The sequence below is a fragment of the Conger conger genome, chromosome 6, assembly GCF_963514075.1.
Source record: "Conger conger chromosome 6, fConCon1.1, whole genome shotgun sequence".
NCBI lineage: Eukaryota > Metazoa > Chordata > Actinopteri > Anguilliformes > Congridae > Conger > Conger conger.
In genome coordinates, this window is record NC_083765.1 from 9,011,332 (window position 1) to 9,029,572 (window position 18,241).

At 47.6% G+C, this 18,241-nt stretch overlaps 1 protein-coding gene across 1 annotated transcript in view; it reads right to left on the reverse strand.

Moving 5' to 3' along the window:
• Positions 1 to 18,241, reverse strand: part of bean1 (brain expressed, associated with NEDD4, 1) — a 50,451-nt gene that overhangs the window by 6,438 nt on the left and 25,772 nt on the right. Inside the window, exons 4-5 of the mRNA XM_061246650.1 lie at positions 10,339 to 10,542; positions 8,161 to 8,302 (exon numbers count right to left, since the gene is read on the reverse strand). Of these exons, the coding sequence (XP_061102634.1) occupies positions 8,161 to 8,302; positions 10,339 to 10,542 (346 nt within the window). The remainder of the gene's footprint in view (positions 1 to 8,160; positions 8,303 to 10,338; positions 10,543 to 18,241) is intronic.

Sequence of the window (18,241 nt, forward strand, 5' to 3'; positions counted from 1 at the left end):
GCTGGATAAACTGCACCACGTAAAATCGGGAACCAAAAAATTACCCCCAAATCTGGAACATGGACTGAAGTAAAAAAGAGCTGCTCCGGGTATTACTCTGTGCAGTTACCTGACTACCTCTGTAATCCTGCTTTGTGGAACAGGCTCCAGGCTGTCCTAAGCTGTTTATTTCTTAGGCTGTCCTCAATAAATCCACAGTGATACCATTGATTGAGTAAAGCTGTTCGGAGTCTTCACCCACTATTCTGTTTATCCTCGTGTGTTCAGTATGTAAGTCTTCTGAACACATTTTTCACCCTGAATAAATGTTTTCTCCCAATATAGAACAGTCAAAGGCTTGGGTTGGCCTGTCTCATTGTTGCAGCTGCCCGTGTCAGTTTGGGAGAAGGCAGACAAGCGCGTCACGCTCCCCAACAAAGTGTGCGCTCGCTGTCACGGTGTCCGAGGATCACGTGGCGCTCTGCATCACTGCTTGCCACCAGCTGCATCACGGTCATGTCCAGACGTACATGTCTGCTGGGCAAATCCACACGTAATCCAGAACTCGTTCCCGCCAGTTCGTTCGCAATTCGCTTCCTGCTCTCGATTTTAACAGTGAAATCCGCAGAGTGACCGGGAAGTGGACAGGTGGCTGAGGTCGCTAAGCGGATTTTCGCGCGAGGTACGTGGCACTCGGCTCGAGTACATACCCCGCGCGCGCATCGGCGAGCCGGCGAAAATCTATTTGCGACGGATCGCGCCGGACGCCCTGTCAGGGAGCCAGAGGCTCGGCGATGTGTTGCGCAGAAGTGCGATTCCCCCGCCGTGCCGGGTGAGAACAGGCCGCGCCTCGCTGCCTTTCCCCCACAGGGGAAGCGCCTGCCTCTTCCGCTCCACGCCGTCTCGGCCGAGGAGACTTCATTAGCAGCCCGGGCCGTGGGGCCGCCGTGGGGGAAGGCCTGCTCTGTCCTGCCCGCTCTGCGTGACACCGGACCATTACCCCCCGGGCCTGCCTCCTGATAGGCCCGGCTTTAAGCACACATCCTCTCACGTCTCTCTCTCTGGCAAGATGTGCTGCTTAAAGCGGACATTTCCCCTGGGGGACTCGTTGAACTCGTTGAAAAACCGCCTTCCTTTTTTTATTTGTACGCAATATTTTGTTCATTTGAATCACTTCAAAATATTACCTCAAAATGCTGACGAGGTAGGATCTTTTGAAACCGGTCTTCAAAAAAATGATAAAACAGTCAGGCTAAATATGCATAATGCAAAGTTTGCAATTGGGTGTCTTGCGCATTATGTGCTAGATTGCTGGCTTTGGTGCAGAATGAGAATGAGATGCTGGTATGTGCTGTTATAGTGGAGATGCTGGTATGTTATATGTTGGAGTGGAGCTGCTGGTATATTGTATGTTGTAGTCGAGCTGCTGGTATGTTGTATGTTGCAATAGAGCTTCTGGTATGTGCTGTTATAGTGGAGTTGCTGGTATGTTTTATGTTGTAGGTGAGCTGCTGGTATACTGTGTGTTATAGTGGAGATGCTGGTATGTTTTATGTTGTAGGTGAGCTGCTGGTATACTGTGTGTTATAGTGGAGCTGCTGGTATACTGTGTGTTATAGTGGAGATGCTGGTATGTTTTATGTTGTAGGTGAGCTGCTGGTATACTGTGTGTTATAGTGGAGATGCTGGTATGTCACAGTGTAGCTGCTGGTATACTGTGTGTTATAGTGGAGATGCTGGTATGTCACAGTGTAGCTGCTGGTATACTGTGTGTTATAGTGGAGATGCTGGTATGTCACAGTGTAGCTGCTGGTATACTGTGTGTTATAGTGGAGATGCTGGTATGTCACAGTGTAGCTGCTGGTATACTGTGTGTTATAGTGGAGATGCTGGTATGTCACAGTGTAGCTGCTGGTATACTGTGTGTTATAGTGGAGATGCTGGTATGTCACAGTGTAGCTGCTGGTATGTGTTATGCTGCAGCAGAGCTGCTAGAAGGCCGCTCAGCAGAAGAGAAGCGTTCACAGGCCACGGCTCCCCGTGACGCAGTCGCGTTCGCAGCATATGGCTCGGTTTTGCACGCAGTGTGGCGGGGCTGGCACCGCTCCCCCTGCTTCACGACCGCGGGGCCCAAAGCGCCGCGGGGTCCCCATGGCGACGGCGCTCGGTTACCCGCCAGGCCACGCCCGGGCCCCCCCTCGCTGCGGAAGCGGGCCCTCGTGGGCCCCGCAGGTGAGCGCCGGTCTCTGACGCAGGCCCGAGTCGAGGTTCCCACCGCCATCTGCGGTGAGGCAGCCCCGACGCGGGCCGGTCACATGTCCCCCGCCCCCCTCTCCTCCGTCCCTCCCTCCCTCCCTCCCTCCATCTGCTTTGCTCCTGCACCCTGGCCGTGTGTGCTCACGCCCAATGTTCTCGCTAGAACAGGTAAATGATGTCCTTATGGGCTGAATAAAGCACTCTTGCGGGGGATGAACACCCAGCCCACAGTACCTGTGCTGCTTCAGTCACAGTGGGGGAACTACCCAGGCTGTGTGTGTGTGTGTGTGTGTGTGTGTGTGCGTGCGTGTGCGTGTGCGTGTGTGTGAGTGCGTGTGTGTGTGTGTGTGTGCGTTTAGGATGTATGAGTGTGTGTGAGTTTGTAAATGTGAGTGTGTGCGTATGTGTGCGTGTGTGTGTGTGCATCCATGCGAGTGTGTGTGTGCGTGTGTGTATGTGTGTGTGTGTCTATGTGTGTTTGTGTGTTGGAGTATATGAGTGTGTGCGAGTGTGTAAATGTGTGTGTGTGAGTCTGAGCATTGGTATGTGTTCCTGTGTGTGACAAAAATCTGGATGTATGAGTGTGTGTGAGTGTGTAAATGTGAGTGTGTGTGTATGTGTGCGTGTGTGTGTGTGCGTGCATATGAGTGTGTGTGCGTGCGTGTATGTGTGTGTGTGTGTCTATGTGTGTGTGTGTGTGTTGGAGTATATGAGTGTGTGTGAGAGTGTAAATGTGTGTGTGTGTGAGTCGGAGCATTGGTGTGTGTTTCCTGATCTGGCTTCCTCAACATCAGGCCCAGAGGATTCAGCTGCTGGATCTCCTGCATGGATTCAGGTGTTGTATGCATGCAGTCATATGCAAATAATAATAATAATAATAATAATAACAATAATAACAATAATAATAGTAATAATACACCCTCTGATGCTGACCTGTTTGGCAGCTGTATGATATGTATTTAGTGATTTTGCATGCGAGCTGGCAGTTGGGAGATATAAATGCACATGATGATGTGATTGGAGACCTGCCGTGGCACATATGAAAGATGATTTCTCTTTTCTCCAGAGCGTGGCAGAGATGGATGAGGCTCGCGGAAGGCCAAGGCAGTGATGGAGCGCTCTGATCAGCACCCTGGGCTCAGCCCCCCCTCCTGCCGAAACTCTCCCGCTCTCTCCCTGCCAGCTGGGAAACACTGCCCCCCCCCCTCTTCCCCCCCTCACTCCCCCGCCTATTGGCTGGGAGCTCTTCACCAAAACACTGCTCATTTCATCCTCTCGATTGGCCGGAAAACCTCTCCCGACACACTCCCAGTCTCTTCCGCACTACACTTTTTGAAATGTCAGGTAAAGTCGAGGTATTTTCACAGAAAAACTACGGGTAAAAAAAAAAGAAATAGAAACATGAACAGAAGATACGTGCGCTTACTGCATAAGACACCCTGACGATGAATTCAGAACAGGTGCAGCACCGATGCACTGATCTTTAAATCATCCGGATGGAGTGGTAATGGGAACAAATGACCGGACCGAGGCATCCACCTGCTATCAGGATTGAGTGGACCTGCTCTACACCCGACTCCTGCGAGCGGGCAGCGGGCGTCCTCTCAGCTGCTCCGCCCAGCCTCCCCCCCGGCTGTGGGGCCGACCGCTAAACCCGCGCATCGCCCTGACGGATGAGGCCCGCGGCAGCCGCGCCATCGCCACGGAAACGCGGCCTGATGGATATGTTCTCCAGACTGAATTACGCGGCGCTCAGCGGCGCTTAATAGCCCGTGACTCGGCCCGGCGTATTTCATATCCGTCATAATTTGGCTGCCGAGCCGCCGAGCGGGGGCCCGGATCTTTCCGCGGGCTCCTCCCCCGGTAACGAGGGGACGTTGAGTGTGGCCTGAGCGTGGAACGGCGGGGAGGATTTGCTCTGTCCAAACCCAACCGTCCCATGACTGGGTATGATGATGTCGCACACGGTCTCAAATCAAATCAAAAGTTTATTTGTCATATACTCTTGTCACACAGGTACAATGTGCAGTGACATGCTTCCCGCTAGCTCCGAGATGTACTTAGTAAATAATACAAAAATACAAAGAGATATATAAAATAGAAATGCAAGCAAAGCTAGCGTGAAGGCGACCGGACCTGTCCGCGCCATCTTTGGCATTTTTGCCAATTCAATGCATGAGGGACAAGCCGGACATGAGAACGCTTTATTCAGCCCATAACGACATCATTTACCTGTTCTACCAAGAACCCAGCACTGTGTCCAGCCTGGTCTTCAACACTACAACTGTCTCTGCTCCCACTAAATGAGCTTCCCAGCTACTGTGTTCAACACTCTCAAAACAGAAGTGTTAAAAACAACACATGAAGACTTGTATTTTAACACACCTCCATGTCTAGTTAAGGACAGCACATTTTCTGTTACATTCAACACAGTCTGTATCCCTCAGATTGAGATGTGATGTCAGGAGTTAAGGCGTAAAGACAGATTCACACCTCGGGCATTTGTAGAGTAAGGTCGTACAGAGGTCCTGGGACCATCGTTTCTTTAAACCACATCGCTGGATGACCATTCCCCTGCTGCTGTTAGTGTTAAATCTGATTACGACCTTGGTGCTGGTGGGATTTCCCACAACACACTACCAGGAAATACAAACTGAGGTATTGCAGTAATGAGGAACTACTTTGCATCTGATACCTTGGCTTACCAGCCATACGTCTGGCCACCCTTAGATTGACTCTGTCTGGATATAACTGGGCTTAGCTAAGCTAAGTATGCAGAATGTAAATATGCAGTTCTGTCACCTGGCTGAAGAATTGTCCAAATTTGTGATTTGTTTTGCTGGATTTCCACCTCCGGATCTCCCATTAGTAAAAGGAGAGCCTTTGCTTGCTTCTCACTTGTCATTTTTGTACTGAGAATCACTTGCTGATGGAGGGGCTTGATCAGCTGCTGCTTTTGACCGCTTGAAATTCTGTGCACACGTTATCTCAGTTTAGAGCACAGGCTTATACTGAAATGGGACCTAAACGTGGCCCCGCAAAGAATTCAAATTCAGGAATAGTATTTGGTTGGACACGGTCGATGCATGAAGAGAACAGGTCACACGATTGGACCGCTTGCAGGCACATAGTAGTCTGTTCATGTTTGTAAACTGCAGAAATGGGGAATTCAAATTTTCTGAAAAGTGGTGGAAGGAGCTGCATTCAAGAAAGCTTGTTTTTTCTTGCTGCATTGCCCTGTAGGGGGTGGCGGTGAGTCAGAGCTGATAGGGGGAAGGCTGAGGATACACTGAGGGGCAACAGCTGGGATGGTGCAGCAGTCCCAGCTGCACACAAAACAAGTGGCAAGCACTGGAGGCACCAATTAACCCAGGACAGGGTGTCTGTGGCTGGAGGTCGGAAACGAAACCACCACCTCCAGCTTTTCAGCTATCAGTTTTTCCAATTCATATAAATTAATACACTATTACACTTCCCGGTGCCCTGTGTGGCAGACTTTCCCCTCATTTTCCCTGCATTGCTATTGGCATCACTGTCTCAGTATATTTTACACTCTTAAGGCTCAAACCCAGCTCTTTCCCTTTTTGTCTGCACTCCTTTAATCTGACAACATCAGCAGGTGGGGGAGGGCGGAGCTAGGTGCCAGCCCACGGCTTTCCGCGGGGGTTAATGAAGTCTTTGTTAACCTGGATTGGCCCAAAAGGCCTTTCATCATCCAAGCGTCTTTTAATGTGTCTCTTTAAAGGGGACGCGGTGGGGAATTGGCGGGGCGGAGGTTCGGTGGAATATAGGAAAACATCAATTAGGCTCGCTGCCATTTAAATCAAAGGAATGCAGGTCTTTTAGGCCCGCTGTAATGGCATTTATCGACGGCCGCGCTAAGGGCAAGCGCGAGCCATCCGGGGCACAGCGACGGTAAAAGGTAGCAGGTGTGGCTCTCTTAACGAGCCGTGTAGCGGAGCCTGCCTACACACCGTCTGCAGGGTGTGGGGACTGAACACAAGGTTAATAACTCTTGAACCCTCTCATTCTGCTCCAGTAAAGCCCGTGGTCTCAGCTTGTGAGCTCAATCGCATGGCCGGATTAAAGTGAACCAGGGGGCTTGCAACTAGCCTCCTTATTTTCCTTTCAAGGCAAAAGGGCTGCATTTGTCCAGGCATATCGGAGCTGCACAGGTCAATGCTGGGCTTAGACGTCTACTGAGATTGTCCAGCCATGGGCCAGCTTCGACAAAACAGATTTACGTTGAAGCCATACACCTGTGCTGCCAATGATAAGCCTAGCAGAGATCCTGGTGAGTGTTTTGTTTTAGAGGAAAATGAGTGGAACAGGCTGTGCTTTACAGACCAGCTTTCCATAAAGGACAAGTGAAGCATCATCCTTTGCTAATTTTACGTATCTGATTTTCATGTACCTTACCTCCCACTTATCCGTTTTTATATGTAATATTTTGTACTATCTTTTTTATTCCAGTGTCAAGCACTTTTAACTGCTTGTTTCCCTGAATTGAAGGTGCCGTAGAAACAGCATTCATTACTACAGATTAAGATATGTGTCTGTTCTATGAGTGCATTTCATGTCTGAACCGTGACCAAAGCTCTATGTGACTGCACAAGCACGGGGTAAGAAGCTGTTCTGTGCTTCACTGTCATTGGTGGTAATGCGATCTCATTACCCACTAGTGCTCATGTCCACTGTCCTCCTAATTCCCTGTCTGCTTCACTGCAGTATTATAATCAATGCCTTCCTCAAGTCAGGCCCTGAGCATAGACCTTCTCTAAGCACGGACTGCATGAACACAGAACACTGGTCTGGAAGAGGAATGTCCCAGCAATATCTTTTTGTCCTGAAAGTTCAATTAGAAACCAGTGAAGGGTAACACAAAGACACAACAAAATCAATAGTATGTAATGTATACAGTAATAATTGTTGCTTTATGGGGGCTTCCAATAAATCATGTTTGGTACAGTATAATACTCCTTCTTAAAGGTACAATAGATCATTTCGGTCTTCTAACTGTCAAGAGAAGAATTGCAGCAACAAACACGCAACCATAACCACAACACAGTTTATCCCTCCCCCTTCTCTGTGAATGCGCTGATGTTGAAACGCCATTGGCTGTGGCAATTAGAACCAATTTTCAACCAATGAGCTTGAATTATTGTACAGCTATACAATGTTTTGGTACAGTTTGCCGGCCCGTCAACTGTATATTTTAAACCCGAATTTAAGGACTATAAACAGGCAGAGGGTGATTCACCATGTCAGTGAGCCTTTTTCAATGATAGGAAGGGATTTACAATGGTCTTATAACAATATTTCAACACAAAAATCTTATTTGACTTTGTGTTGTTTTACTTTTGTAAAGGACTGTCACATGATATGTGAATATAGCTACAGTATACGCTCAGTGAGCACTTTATTAGGTATTATTTTCCGCTGCTGTAGCCTATTCACTTAAGAGTTATGATGCACTGTGTTCAGAGATGCTCTTCTGCATACCACTGTTGTAATGTGTGGTTATTTGCATTACTGTCACCTCCCTGTCAACTTCGGCCAGCGTCTCCTCTGACCTCTCTCATTAACGATGTGTTTTTCGCCCGCATAACTGCTGCTCACTGGATGCTTTTTGTCTGGCACCAACAATCTGGCACCAACAATCATTCCATAGTCAAAGCCACTTCGATCACATTTCTCGCCCATTCTGACGTTTGGTGTGAAAAACAGCTGATCCTGTTGACTATGCATATTTTATGCTTTTAGTTGCTGCCACATGATTGGCTGATTAGATATTTGCATTAACAACCTGGTGTACAGGTCTACCTAATAAAGTGCTCACTGAGTGTATATCTATGTGAATATTAATCTATAATAAGCGAATGTCAGCGCAGGTATGTAATGTAATGTAATGTGGAATTAGCTTACAGAGGCGGTGAGTCGGGGTACATCACGTTGACTTGAGACAGGGTCTCCACGTAGGAGTCGAAGTCGAACGTGGGCGGGAACTCCTCGATGCAGGTGGACCTCAGCTCCCCGATGGACCCACCGTAGGAGAAGCCGTCAGGAGCTGCAGGGAACAGAGGAGCTGTTTGACGCCAAGAGCCGAGGCACTTCCTGTCTATCGCGCACGGTTAGCTTAACAACACAAGCGCTGTGCACCTGCCCCCCACCCCCTTCCCCTTACACCATCCACAGAAATCCCCAGGGGCCCGGAGTTAATGCCATTCGCTCTGCAATCGACCCTTATGGATTTATATCCGGGTCCGTCCTGTCGAATCAAACAGGGGATGCATCACTGCACTCTGATATAGAGAGACGGCCGGCAGGTACATCAATTCCACAAAGGACAAGGTCAGAGAAAATGGAGAAGAATATATAAAAGGGGCGGCGCGCGCGGACGGAAGGAATGCCGGCGTGTTTGGGGCATCGCTGGAGGCAGGCCGCGGCGTGTCTGGCGAACACGGTGTCGCGGCGAGGGAGAGGAGGCCGCCCTCCCCCGGCCCCGTCCCTTTCACAACGCCGAAAAACGACCTGCGGCGGCCCGGAGCGAGGCAACCTTTGGCGTGACCCAAGGGTAAAAGAGGCGGGCCCGGTCCCCCCCCCCTTACCCTTTAGCGAGGCGATGGAAATCAATGGGGCTGGCGCTCTCCACAAAGGCTGATATTTGGCGGCCTGAAAGTTCAGGCCTGTGTGGACCTTTGGCGGCAAGCGCACGGAGTAAAAGGCTGAATGCGCCGGTGAACGCAGCCTTTTAGATGGAGGTCTCCCGGCGCCATTTTACTTTTCAAACCCTCTCTCCCTCCGCCCCCACCCCGGCCAAGGAGCACAAAGCTTTGGGTGAGGAGCATACAGGCAACCCCCTGCTGGGGTGTGTTATAAAGACACAGCATGTAAAATTCATCAGCCAGGATTTTATGTGGCTTTCATGTTTCATAACCTCAAAGGCTGCCGTGTCTTACGGCCATATATAATGCACCTGTGTATTTTTATTGCTTCGATAGTTTTATTTATGGACAGAATATACCAGGCCACAGAGCTAATCGCCAGCATTACTAGGCTCACAGGCATACAGTGATCAGTCTTCAGGGGGGTGCAGCTCTGCTGAAACTCTGCTGGACAGGAGCCATTTTGTCAAATAAATCTAAATTATACAGGTTCCCACTGCCTGGTGTGGTGGGGTTGGGCCTACATCAGCAGTGTGCCTCTGTTAAACACACAAGCCAGGGGGCAGGTTCCAGAGCCTTCTGCTCATATTGTATGGCTGATTGGTTTGGCCCAACAGTGTGTGTGTGTGTGTGTTAGTTTGTTTGTGTGTGCATGCAAGTGTGTCTGTTTGTGTGTGTGTGTCTGTTTGCGCATGTGTGCGTGCGTGTGCGTGTGCGTGTGTAGAGAGAGTGAGACAGAAAATTCAGAAAATGAGACAACATTAAGGATCCAGACTCATCCACAATGTCAGATGCTGCCGGCTAAATTATAGCGCTTCAAGAGCAAAGGCTACTGGATACAAAGTGAGAATCCACTCGCACCGTAATGTACTGTATGCACATTCCTGTTGTCAGCAGTACTAAACTTAAGGCTACAACCCCAGGTGAAACATCATTTCTGAAATCTACATCAAAGGAATATAATTACTGACTTGTCACTAGCAGACTGTTCAGCTTTCCTCTTTCATGTTCTTATGTTGATTTGTTGGAGAAGCGGCTTCCTTCATGTTAGCATTACCACACGTAAAAGGGGCAATTTTTTCCACACTCCTTTATATTTTGACTTCTCTTATTTCTATTTTTTTCTACTTTTTATATAGATTTGCTAATGGACTTAGACAACTTAACTTGTCAAGCAAATAGTAACTTAAAACACGCTAAATATTGTACACTTGATAGAAACAAAATGAAATGTAAAGTCTCACTACAAGACCGAAGCACTTCAGTGTAAAAATCCTCTCCAGAACAAGGACGCCGTACTTTAAAAAACTTTTAACGTGACCCCGTTAACAAGTACTAAGTGCCCAGAGCCCCCGTAATTATCAGCGGCGGTGTCGCGCGGCGGTTAACCTGAGCTGCGCGGTACGCGGGCGTTGCCGTGGAGACAGGTGTTGCTCACCGTAGCTGGCGCGCAGGTGGGGGTTCCGCAGGCGGCCGTCCTTGCGCAGGCTGCCCACGATGATGGTGACGCAGGAGAGGAAGAGCACCAGGCCGATGACGATGCCCGCCACCACCAGGGGGGACACCAGCAGGCTGACCTCGCTGCCCCCCTCTCTGCAGTCAGGGTACTCATGGGACAGGCCGCTCTGGTTGGAGCTCACTCCTAACGCGCCGGGGACAGCCCAGGGGCACCAGACCGGTGCAGGAGGTCGAGGGGAGACCCAGGGGCACCAGACCGGTGCAGGAGGTCGAGGGGAGACCCAGGGGTACCAGTCCGGCGCAGGAGGTCGAGGGGAGACCCAGGGGCACCAGTCCGGCGCAGGAGGTCGAGGGGAGACCCAGGGGCACCAGACCGGCGCAGGAGGTCGAGGGGAGACCCAGGGGTACCAGTCCGGCGCAGGAGGTCGAGGGGAGACCCAGGGGTACCAGTCCGGCGCAGTAGGTCGAGGGGAGACCCAGGGGTACCAGACCGGCGCAGGAGGTCGAGGGAATGAACGAGAGATGAATGGGAGACATTCAGAAGTGAGAGGAAGTAGATGAGATGCAGAAGGAAGGAAGGAGGGCGGGATGAAGGAAAATAAGTTCAGGAGGCAGGGAATTTAGGACAGAGAGAAGAGGTGAAGGAAGAAGTCGGAGGACGAAGGAACGTGGGAAGTAAAACGGGGAGAATGAACACGAGGTAGAAATAAAGGTAGGAATGGAAGATGGAAGTTCAGACAGGAGTGGGAAGAAAGCAGAGGGATAAATGGAGGCAGAGAAAGGGGGGTTGGGGGGAAAGAGACAAAGCCAAAGCATCATAAATCAAAACTGGGGAAATGTACATACATATGTACTGTACTGAACATCTCGCTGTCAGAGCTGGCTCGACCCAGTAAGATTAGGGCCCCCGCAACTCTAATTATTCTGAAATATATCATTTATAATGTTTGGTTGGGGGGCCCCCTTCCAAGGGCCTCTTAAAGCCAGCACTGGTCATTTCCCATCAGACCACAATTAGTGACCTTTATGCACCACATGAATGCGGTCTGTGTACGTCTAGTTTTTGCAGAATTTGGTTGTCTGTTGTTGCAGACAGTCTGTTGCGTGGACTTCTCATTCATCACATACCCACACACATGCACAGAAACACAGACAGTCTCATACCCACACACATGCACAGAAACACACAGTCTCATACCCACACACACGCACAGAAACACAGACAGTCTCATACACACACACACGCACAGAAACACAGACAGTCTCATACACACACACACGCACAGAAACACAGAGTCTCATACCCACACACATGCACAGAAACACAGACAGTCTCATACCCACACACATGCACAGAAACACACAGTCTCATACCCACACACACGCACAGAAACACAGACAGTCTCATACACACACACACACGCACAGAAACACAGACAGTCTCATACCCACACACATGCACAGAAACACAGACAGTCTCATACACACACACACGCACAGAAACACAGACAGTCTCATACCCACACACATGCACAGAAACACAGACAGTCTCATACACACACACACGCACAGAAACACAGAGTCTCATACCCACACACATGCACAGAAACACAGACAGTCTCATACCCACACACATGCACAGAAACACAGACAGTCTCATACACACACACACGCACAGAAACACAGACAGTCTCATACACACACACACGCACAGAAACACAGACAGTCTCATACCCACACACACGCACAGAAACACAGACAGTCTCATACACACACACACGCACAGAAACACAGACAGTCTCATACCCACACACACGCACAGAAACACAGACAGTCTCATACACACACACACACAAGCACACGCGCACAGTAATACAGGCTGCATTCAGGGTGGATTTCTCCACATGGCAACCTGGTCTCCAGACTGCAATGCTGAATATTTAATCTTGCCCTGTTTCAATTTTTAATTTGCCAGGAGGAACATTTTCATAATGTTAGCATTGAACAGAGACATGAGACTTTAGCCGTCAGCACTGCTGGGCCGAACCATCCTGTCATTAAGGCTGAAACCAAGCAGCCACAGCCGCACGAATAGGCGGCTGCCTTTTACACACAGCCGTTTGGCATCCCAACCCTTTTACTGGAGATAAACTGCACACAGAAATCTAATCTATTTATTTATGAGCAAAACACAGTTTAAATGCTAATCATATCTGCTTGCCTTCAGCCTCCGAAGAATTCCTGACACAATGGAACTCTTAAAATATTCAGATTGACTGTAATTGCTGTTAATCTTTTAATCCCAGCTGAATGTTATGTCTCTCTTTGAGGCCTGACATGCAACAGGAAGCAATTTTAATAAATTGGCATTATAGCATTGCCTTCCTTTTGCTGTCATATGCCTCCATATTCACACAGGTCCTGATTTATTTTGGTTTACAGGCTAAAACCTCAGACTAAATCTATCTGTGATTTACGGATTGTCTCATTGGATGTGAGGTGTAACGATGTCACAGCGCTATTGTATGGTACCTGTGCACAGAACACCAAGCCCAAAATGCTTCTGTAAATACCAAACTATATAAAGTTGATAAGATGGATGCTGCTGGATGAAGCTGTGAAATCATTTTTGAAGTCATAGACATGAGAACACGCACAGTAATGTTATATAATGATACATTTAACATGATATTGTAAACATTAGAACAGTAAACTATTTACCAACCGATCACACATGTGCGTGAATCCATATCCCCGGATAGATTCAAATTAAAGAAAATAAAATTAAAGAAAATAATAGCTAGTTAGGAGAATGGTAGCAAGGTAGCAAAATTGCACAAATTGGCAATAACGCTCCAGTAAACTTCATTTCATTGCAGATTTTTGTAGATTCACTACCTTGTTAGCATTCTGTCAGCTAGCTATTTTTTTTTATTTCATATTTATTGATGGTATGAAAAGCCAACAGGAATGCTGAATTCCATGCCAGGTATTTGAAATGAATCAGGCATAAGTGGATCTGACCAGACCCAACTCACCCAGCTTAGCAGGAGGGATTGCAAATGGCCGCTGAGGTGGCAACACTTTAACAACAACAACAAGACATCACTTGTGTGCACTGTCAAATTAAGCAGCTCGAACGGCGTTGTGCGTTCAGGTCCGGCGAATACGGTGCATAGCTCAGCACAAATCCGACAGTCCTTCAGGAATTATGCGCACGCACAACTTTTAATTGTGAAGTGTCTACATTATCTTGTGCCTTTTGAGCGATTAATTAACACAATTCCTTGCCGCGGAAACTCATTAATCGCAAACAGGCATTGTTGGGCGGTGGCAAAAGGGGCAAGACAAAGCATGCTAACGACTCTGTTACAGAGTTCGTTAATTATCTTAATTTATGGACTTCCTCTGCAATTATCCCTGTGTGGATGACATATTTAGACATCGGTTGTAATATCCACATTTCCACCAACATGCCTGAGCTCACTGTTCCATAACTGTTCCATGCCAAGGCTAACTGTATTGAACCCAATGTCAGGGCACAGCTGGGTATGTAGTGCTGAGCTAGGCCTGGCCATTTGCCCATTTGAAGCCAATATATGGCTGTGGTAAAAAGACACAGTGTAGCCATGGCAAACCCTGGTGTGGGAGTAAAAATGAAGCAAATGGGGAGAATCAGCAAAAAGGGCTGTTTAACACAACCCACCCCTCGTCCCAACGATTAGCTCACTCCGATTACTCCTAAATCCACTCTCTCTAAAGCCCACAATTCTGCCATGCCAGCAGAAGGAATGTTGTGACCCTATTGGTTCCACAGGTTCACAGTAATCAAGTAACGGCTGATTGGAGCGACCCTGAAAAGAGGTGGAAGAGTACAGTGTACGCACGTGCACAGTAAAGTTCAATAAAACCGCTACTGATGGATTTTCTTTTGACTCTCAAGTCTGTGTTGTTTCTGTAGAAAACAGATGTACGATTTCATTTGGTATTTTTACTGTTTGTTTAAGCATGAAAATAATAGTCCAGCATATCTGTCTTAATCAGAGATGTGGCACCTTCCTCACTCAATCTTTGCAAAAGCACCAGCATTTCTATTTGTGTTCAGTGTGATTTGGTAGAGACTTACACTGCTTACCTGAGAACAGCATGATGCTCTAGATCACAGGTGTCAAACTCCAGTCCTGGAGGGCCACAGTGTCTGATGGTTTTTGGTGTGTTTCAGCTCGAGAGATACATTTCAAAGTCTTTCATTGGCTAAAGAGTCCACACACCTTGTTCTCAAGGCCTTAATTGGCTGCTGATTGAAAGGAAACCACAAACACCTGTAGACACTGCGGCCCTGCAGGACTGGAGTTTGACACCCCTGCTCTAGATCCACAGACTGAAGGAAACAACGCTGTGGTAAAGGACTCCATTGTGTGTGCCATTTAAAATGAATAATTTAGAGCTCATAATTGCTTGGTCATCATGAGACACAAGCTGAAAAAAAATTATGATTGAAAAGGAGGTTTGTTCCAATGTTTATGATCTTACATGGCACAACAGTCTATGAAAAAAACCTACAAAACAGATGAACATCCTACTCTCTGATTTCTGCTTTTCACAAAATGTCATATACTTAGTAACACTACCTGGGATTCAAAATCAAGACATCAAGGTCCTGTACCCAGGGTTCAAATGAATGTAAAACATACCTTGGAAAGCAACCTGGTATTTGAACATTCTGTATACCTTTAGCATTACATTACATTAATGGCATTTGGCAGACGCTCTTATCCAGAGCGACGTACAGTTGATTTAGACTAAGCTGGGGACAATCCTCCCCTGGAGCAATGCAGGGTTAAGGGCCTTGCTCAATGGCTGTGCGGATCTTATTGTGAGGATCGAACCACCGACCTTGCGGGTCCCAGTCATGCACCTTAACCACTACGCTACAGGCGTAGTGTTACTGTGGAGTGGAGTAGCATGCAACAACAGGAAGTGACCTCACACTGGAAGCTTCGGCAGGCATTGGATTGGGTGACGCAGGTCTGCCTCAGACCCAGCTCAGGAGGCACTGGGACTCCTGTGAGAGGAGGCCAGCTGGGGCTGCAGACTGTAGCTTTTGGAGCGCACTCCTTAGAGTAGATGTGATGACACCTGCGGCCTGTAGCCTAGTGGTTAAGGTACATGACCGGGACCCGCAAGGTCGGTGGTTCGATCCCCGGTGTAGCCACAATAAGATCCACACAGCCGTTGGGCCCTTGAGCAAGGCCCTTAACCCTGCATTGCTCCCGGGGAGGATTGTCTCCTGCTTAGTCACACCAACTGTAAGTCGCTTTGGATAAAAGCGTCAGCCAAATGACATGTGATGTAATGTAATGTAACCTGCCTTTCTCTGGACCTCCTGCGGGGGGCAGTGTTCTCACTGACACCAGCACCCAGAAAGGGGCCGCAGCGCGATGACGTTACGCGGGCGGCCATGTTGCCTGCTCACTTAATCTCTCCCTCCGCCTCTCTATCTCTCCCTTCTAATATCACTCACATCACTGTCGCTTCCCTTCTCTTTCCACCATCTGTTTCTCTCCTCTATCTTTCGATTTCTCTCTTAATGCTGCTATCTCTTATTCTGTTCCCTCTGCTTCTCTCAGACTGTCCTAGTTTCCCTATCTTGCCCATACTTCTTTCACGCTCTCCTCCTCTCTCTCTGATATCAGATCATTCCTTTCAATCTCCCTCCTTTTGCCTCTCATACATACACTCACTGAGCACTTTGTTAGGAACACCTACTCATTCACGCGATTATCTTATCAGCCATTTGTGTGGCAGCAGTGCAATGCATAAAATCGTGCAGATACGGGTCAGGAGCTTCAGTTAATGTTCACATCAACCATCAGAATGGAGAAAATGTGTGATTTCAGTGATTTTGACTGTGGAAAGATTTTTGGTGTCAGAGTTGGTTTGAGTATTTCCATAACTGCTTACCTCCTGGGATTTTCACGCACAGCAGTCTCTAGAGTTTACTCAGAATGGTACGGAAAACAAAAAGCATCCAGTGAGCGACACTTCTGCGGACGGAAACGCCTTGTTGTTGAGGGAGGTCAATGGAAAATGGAGAGACTGGTTCGAGCTGACACAAAGGCTACGATAACTAAGCCATTCTGTACAATTGTGGTGAGCAGAAAAGCATCTCAGAATGCACAACACCTCGAACCTTGAGGCAGATGGGCAACAACAGTGTCAGGTTCCACTTCTGTTCACTTCAGCTAAGAACAGAAAGCTGAGGCTGCAGTGGGCACAGGCTCACCAAGACTGAACAGTTGAAGACTGGAAAAACATAGCCTGGTCTGATGAATCTCATGTTCAGCTGAGGCATACAGATGGTAGGGTCAGAATTTGGTGTCAACAGTGGCTACTTTCAGCATGATAATGCACCATGTCACAAAGCAAAAGTCATCTCAAACCGGTCTCATGAACATGACAATGAGTTTAATGCTCTTCAGTGGCCTTCCCAGTCACTGGATCTGAATCCAATAGAACACCTTTGGGATGTGGTAGAACAGGAGATTCGCATCATGAATGTGCAGCTGACAAATACGCAGAAATTACATTTACATTTACATTTTAGTCATTTGGCAGATGCTTTTAATCCAAAGCGACTTACAAGTGCATAGGTTCTACCATAAGTCAGAGCATCACATCCAGAAACTAGCAAATGCCAGACTAGCTAGCAAACTAGCAAATGATTCAATCATGGAACAGAATCTCAAACGAATATTTAGATCATCTTGTGGAATGCATGCCACCAAGAATTGAGGCTGTTTTGGGAGCAAAGGGAGGCCCTACCCAGTATTAGTACAGTGTTCCTAATAAAGTGCTCAGTGAGTGTATCTCTTCTCATCATTTACCCTCCCCTTTTTTTATTCTTCCCAGAATTCCCTGTGAATAGCACAGTGCAGTACAGCTAAGTAAAGCTCCTTACCCTCAGCCAAAACTTATGAACAACGAACACAACCATATCCCACTGGATACATTCCAGTTCTGTGCCACAGATTTTATAATTATGACCCACATTTATAATTCCCACATGAAGACACCTTCCCACTTCCTAATATTACTCTTTCCTTCTACGACGCTTCCAACCTCTGTTCACTGGCCCCTTCTTCTGTTCAGTTTGTGTATTTCATGATTCAGGTGGTATCTACTGTGATCATACGGTTATGTTAAAAATCATCCCCAGCTAATGTAATATATCACACTTCAGCTTGTGGAGTCAGTGGCCGTGGACAGGGAATTCAGGCAGGATAGGTGATTCTTAGGGACCAATTATCATTGCTGACAGTGTGGATGGAGCCAGGGCAGAATGAGCTGACAGTCCTTCTGCGATTCTGCTATAAGTCTGCACAGGGAGAACAAACTTAACACTCCAGAAGGCAGTGAGGCTTTTTTTTGCTCTCGGTCCAGGAGAGTATGGCAGAGACAAATGCTTAGGTCAAACTTTGTCCACACTTCACACGATTACACAACTATGCAGCTGTTACCGTCGAGGAGAAAGAGCTGGCGCTGATGCTTTTTGAGATGGAATCAGTTTACGGCTATAGTTTACACTTTACAGATAAACTGTCTTTAATTTCATAAAATATTGATGCTATTTCAAATAAGAGCCAAGCCATCCACACCTATTTCTATTTCAGTAGCAATGTATAAGCCCTGAAAAAATATATCTCTATTGATTTTTGGAATAATTCACCCATTTTTTTCATAATTAAAGTTGACCGCAACTGAAACCTGTTCACGTAGTGTTTACCTCAAACAAAGCAAAAACAAAATTAAAATCATTCTCAGAGTATATTTACGGGTTTATTACGGGTGGAACAGTATACAAATGTATTACTTTATTCACA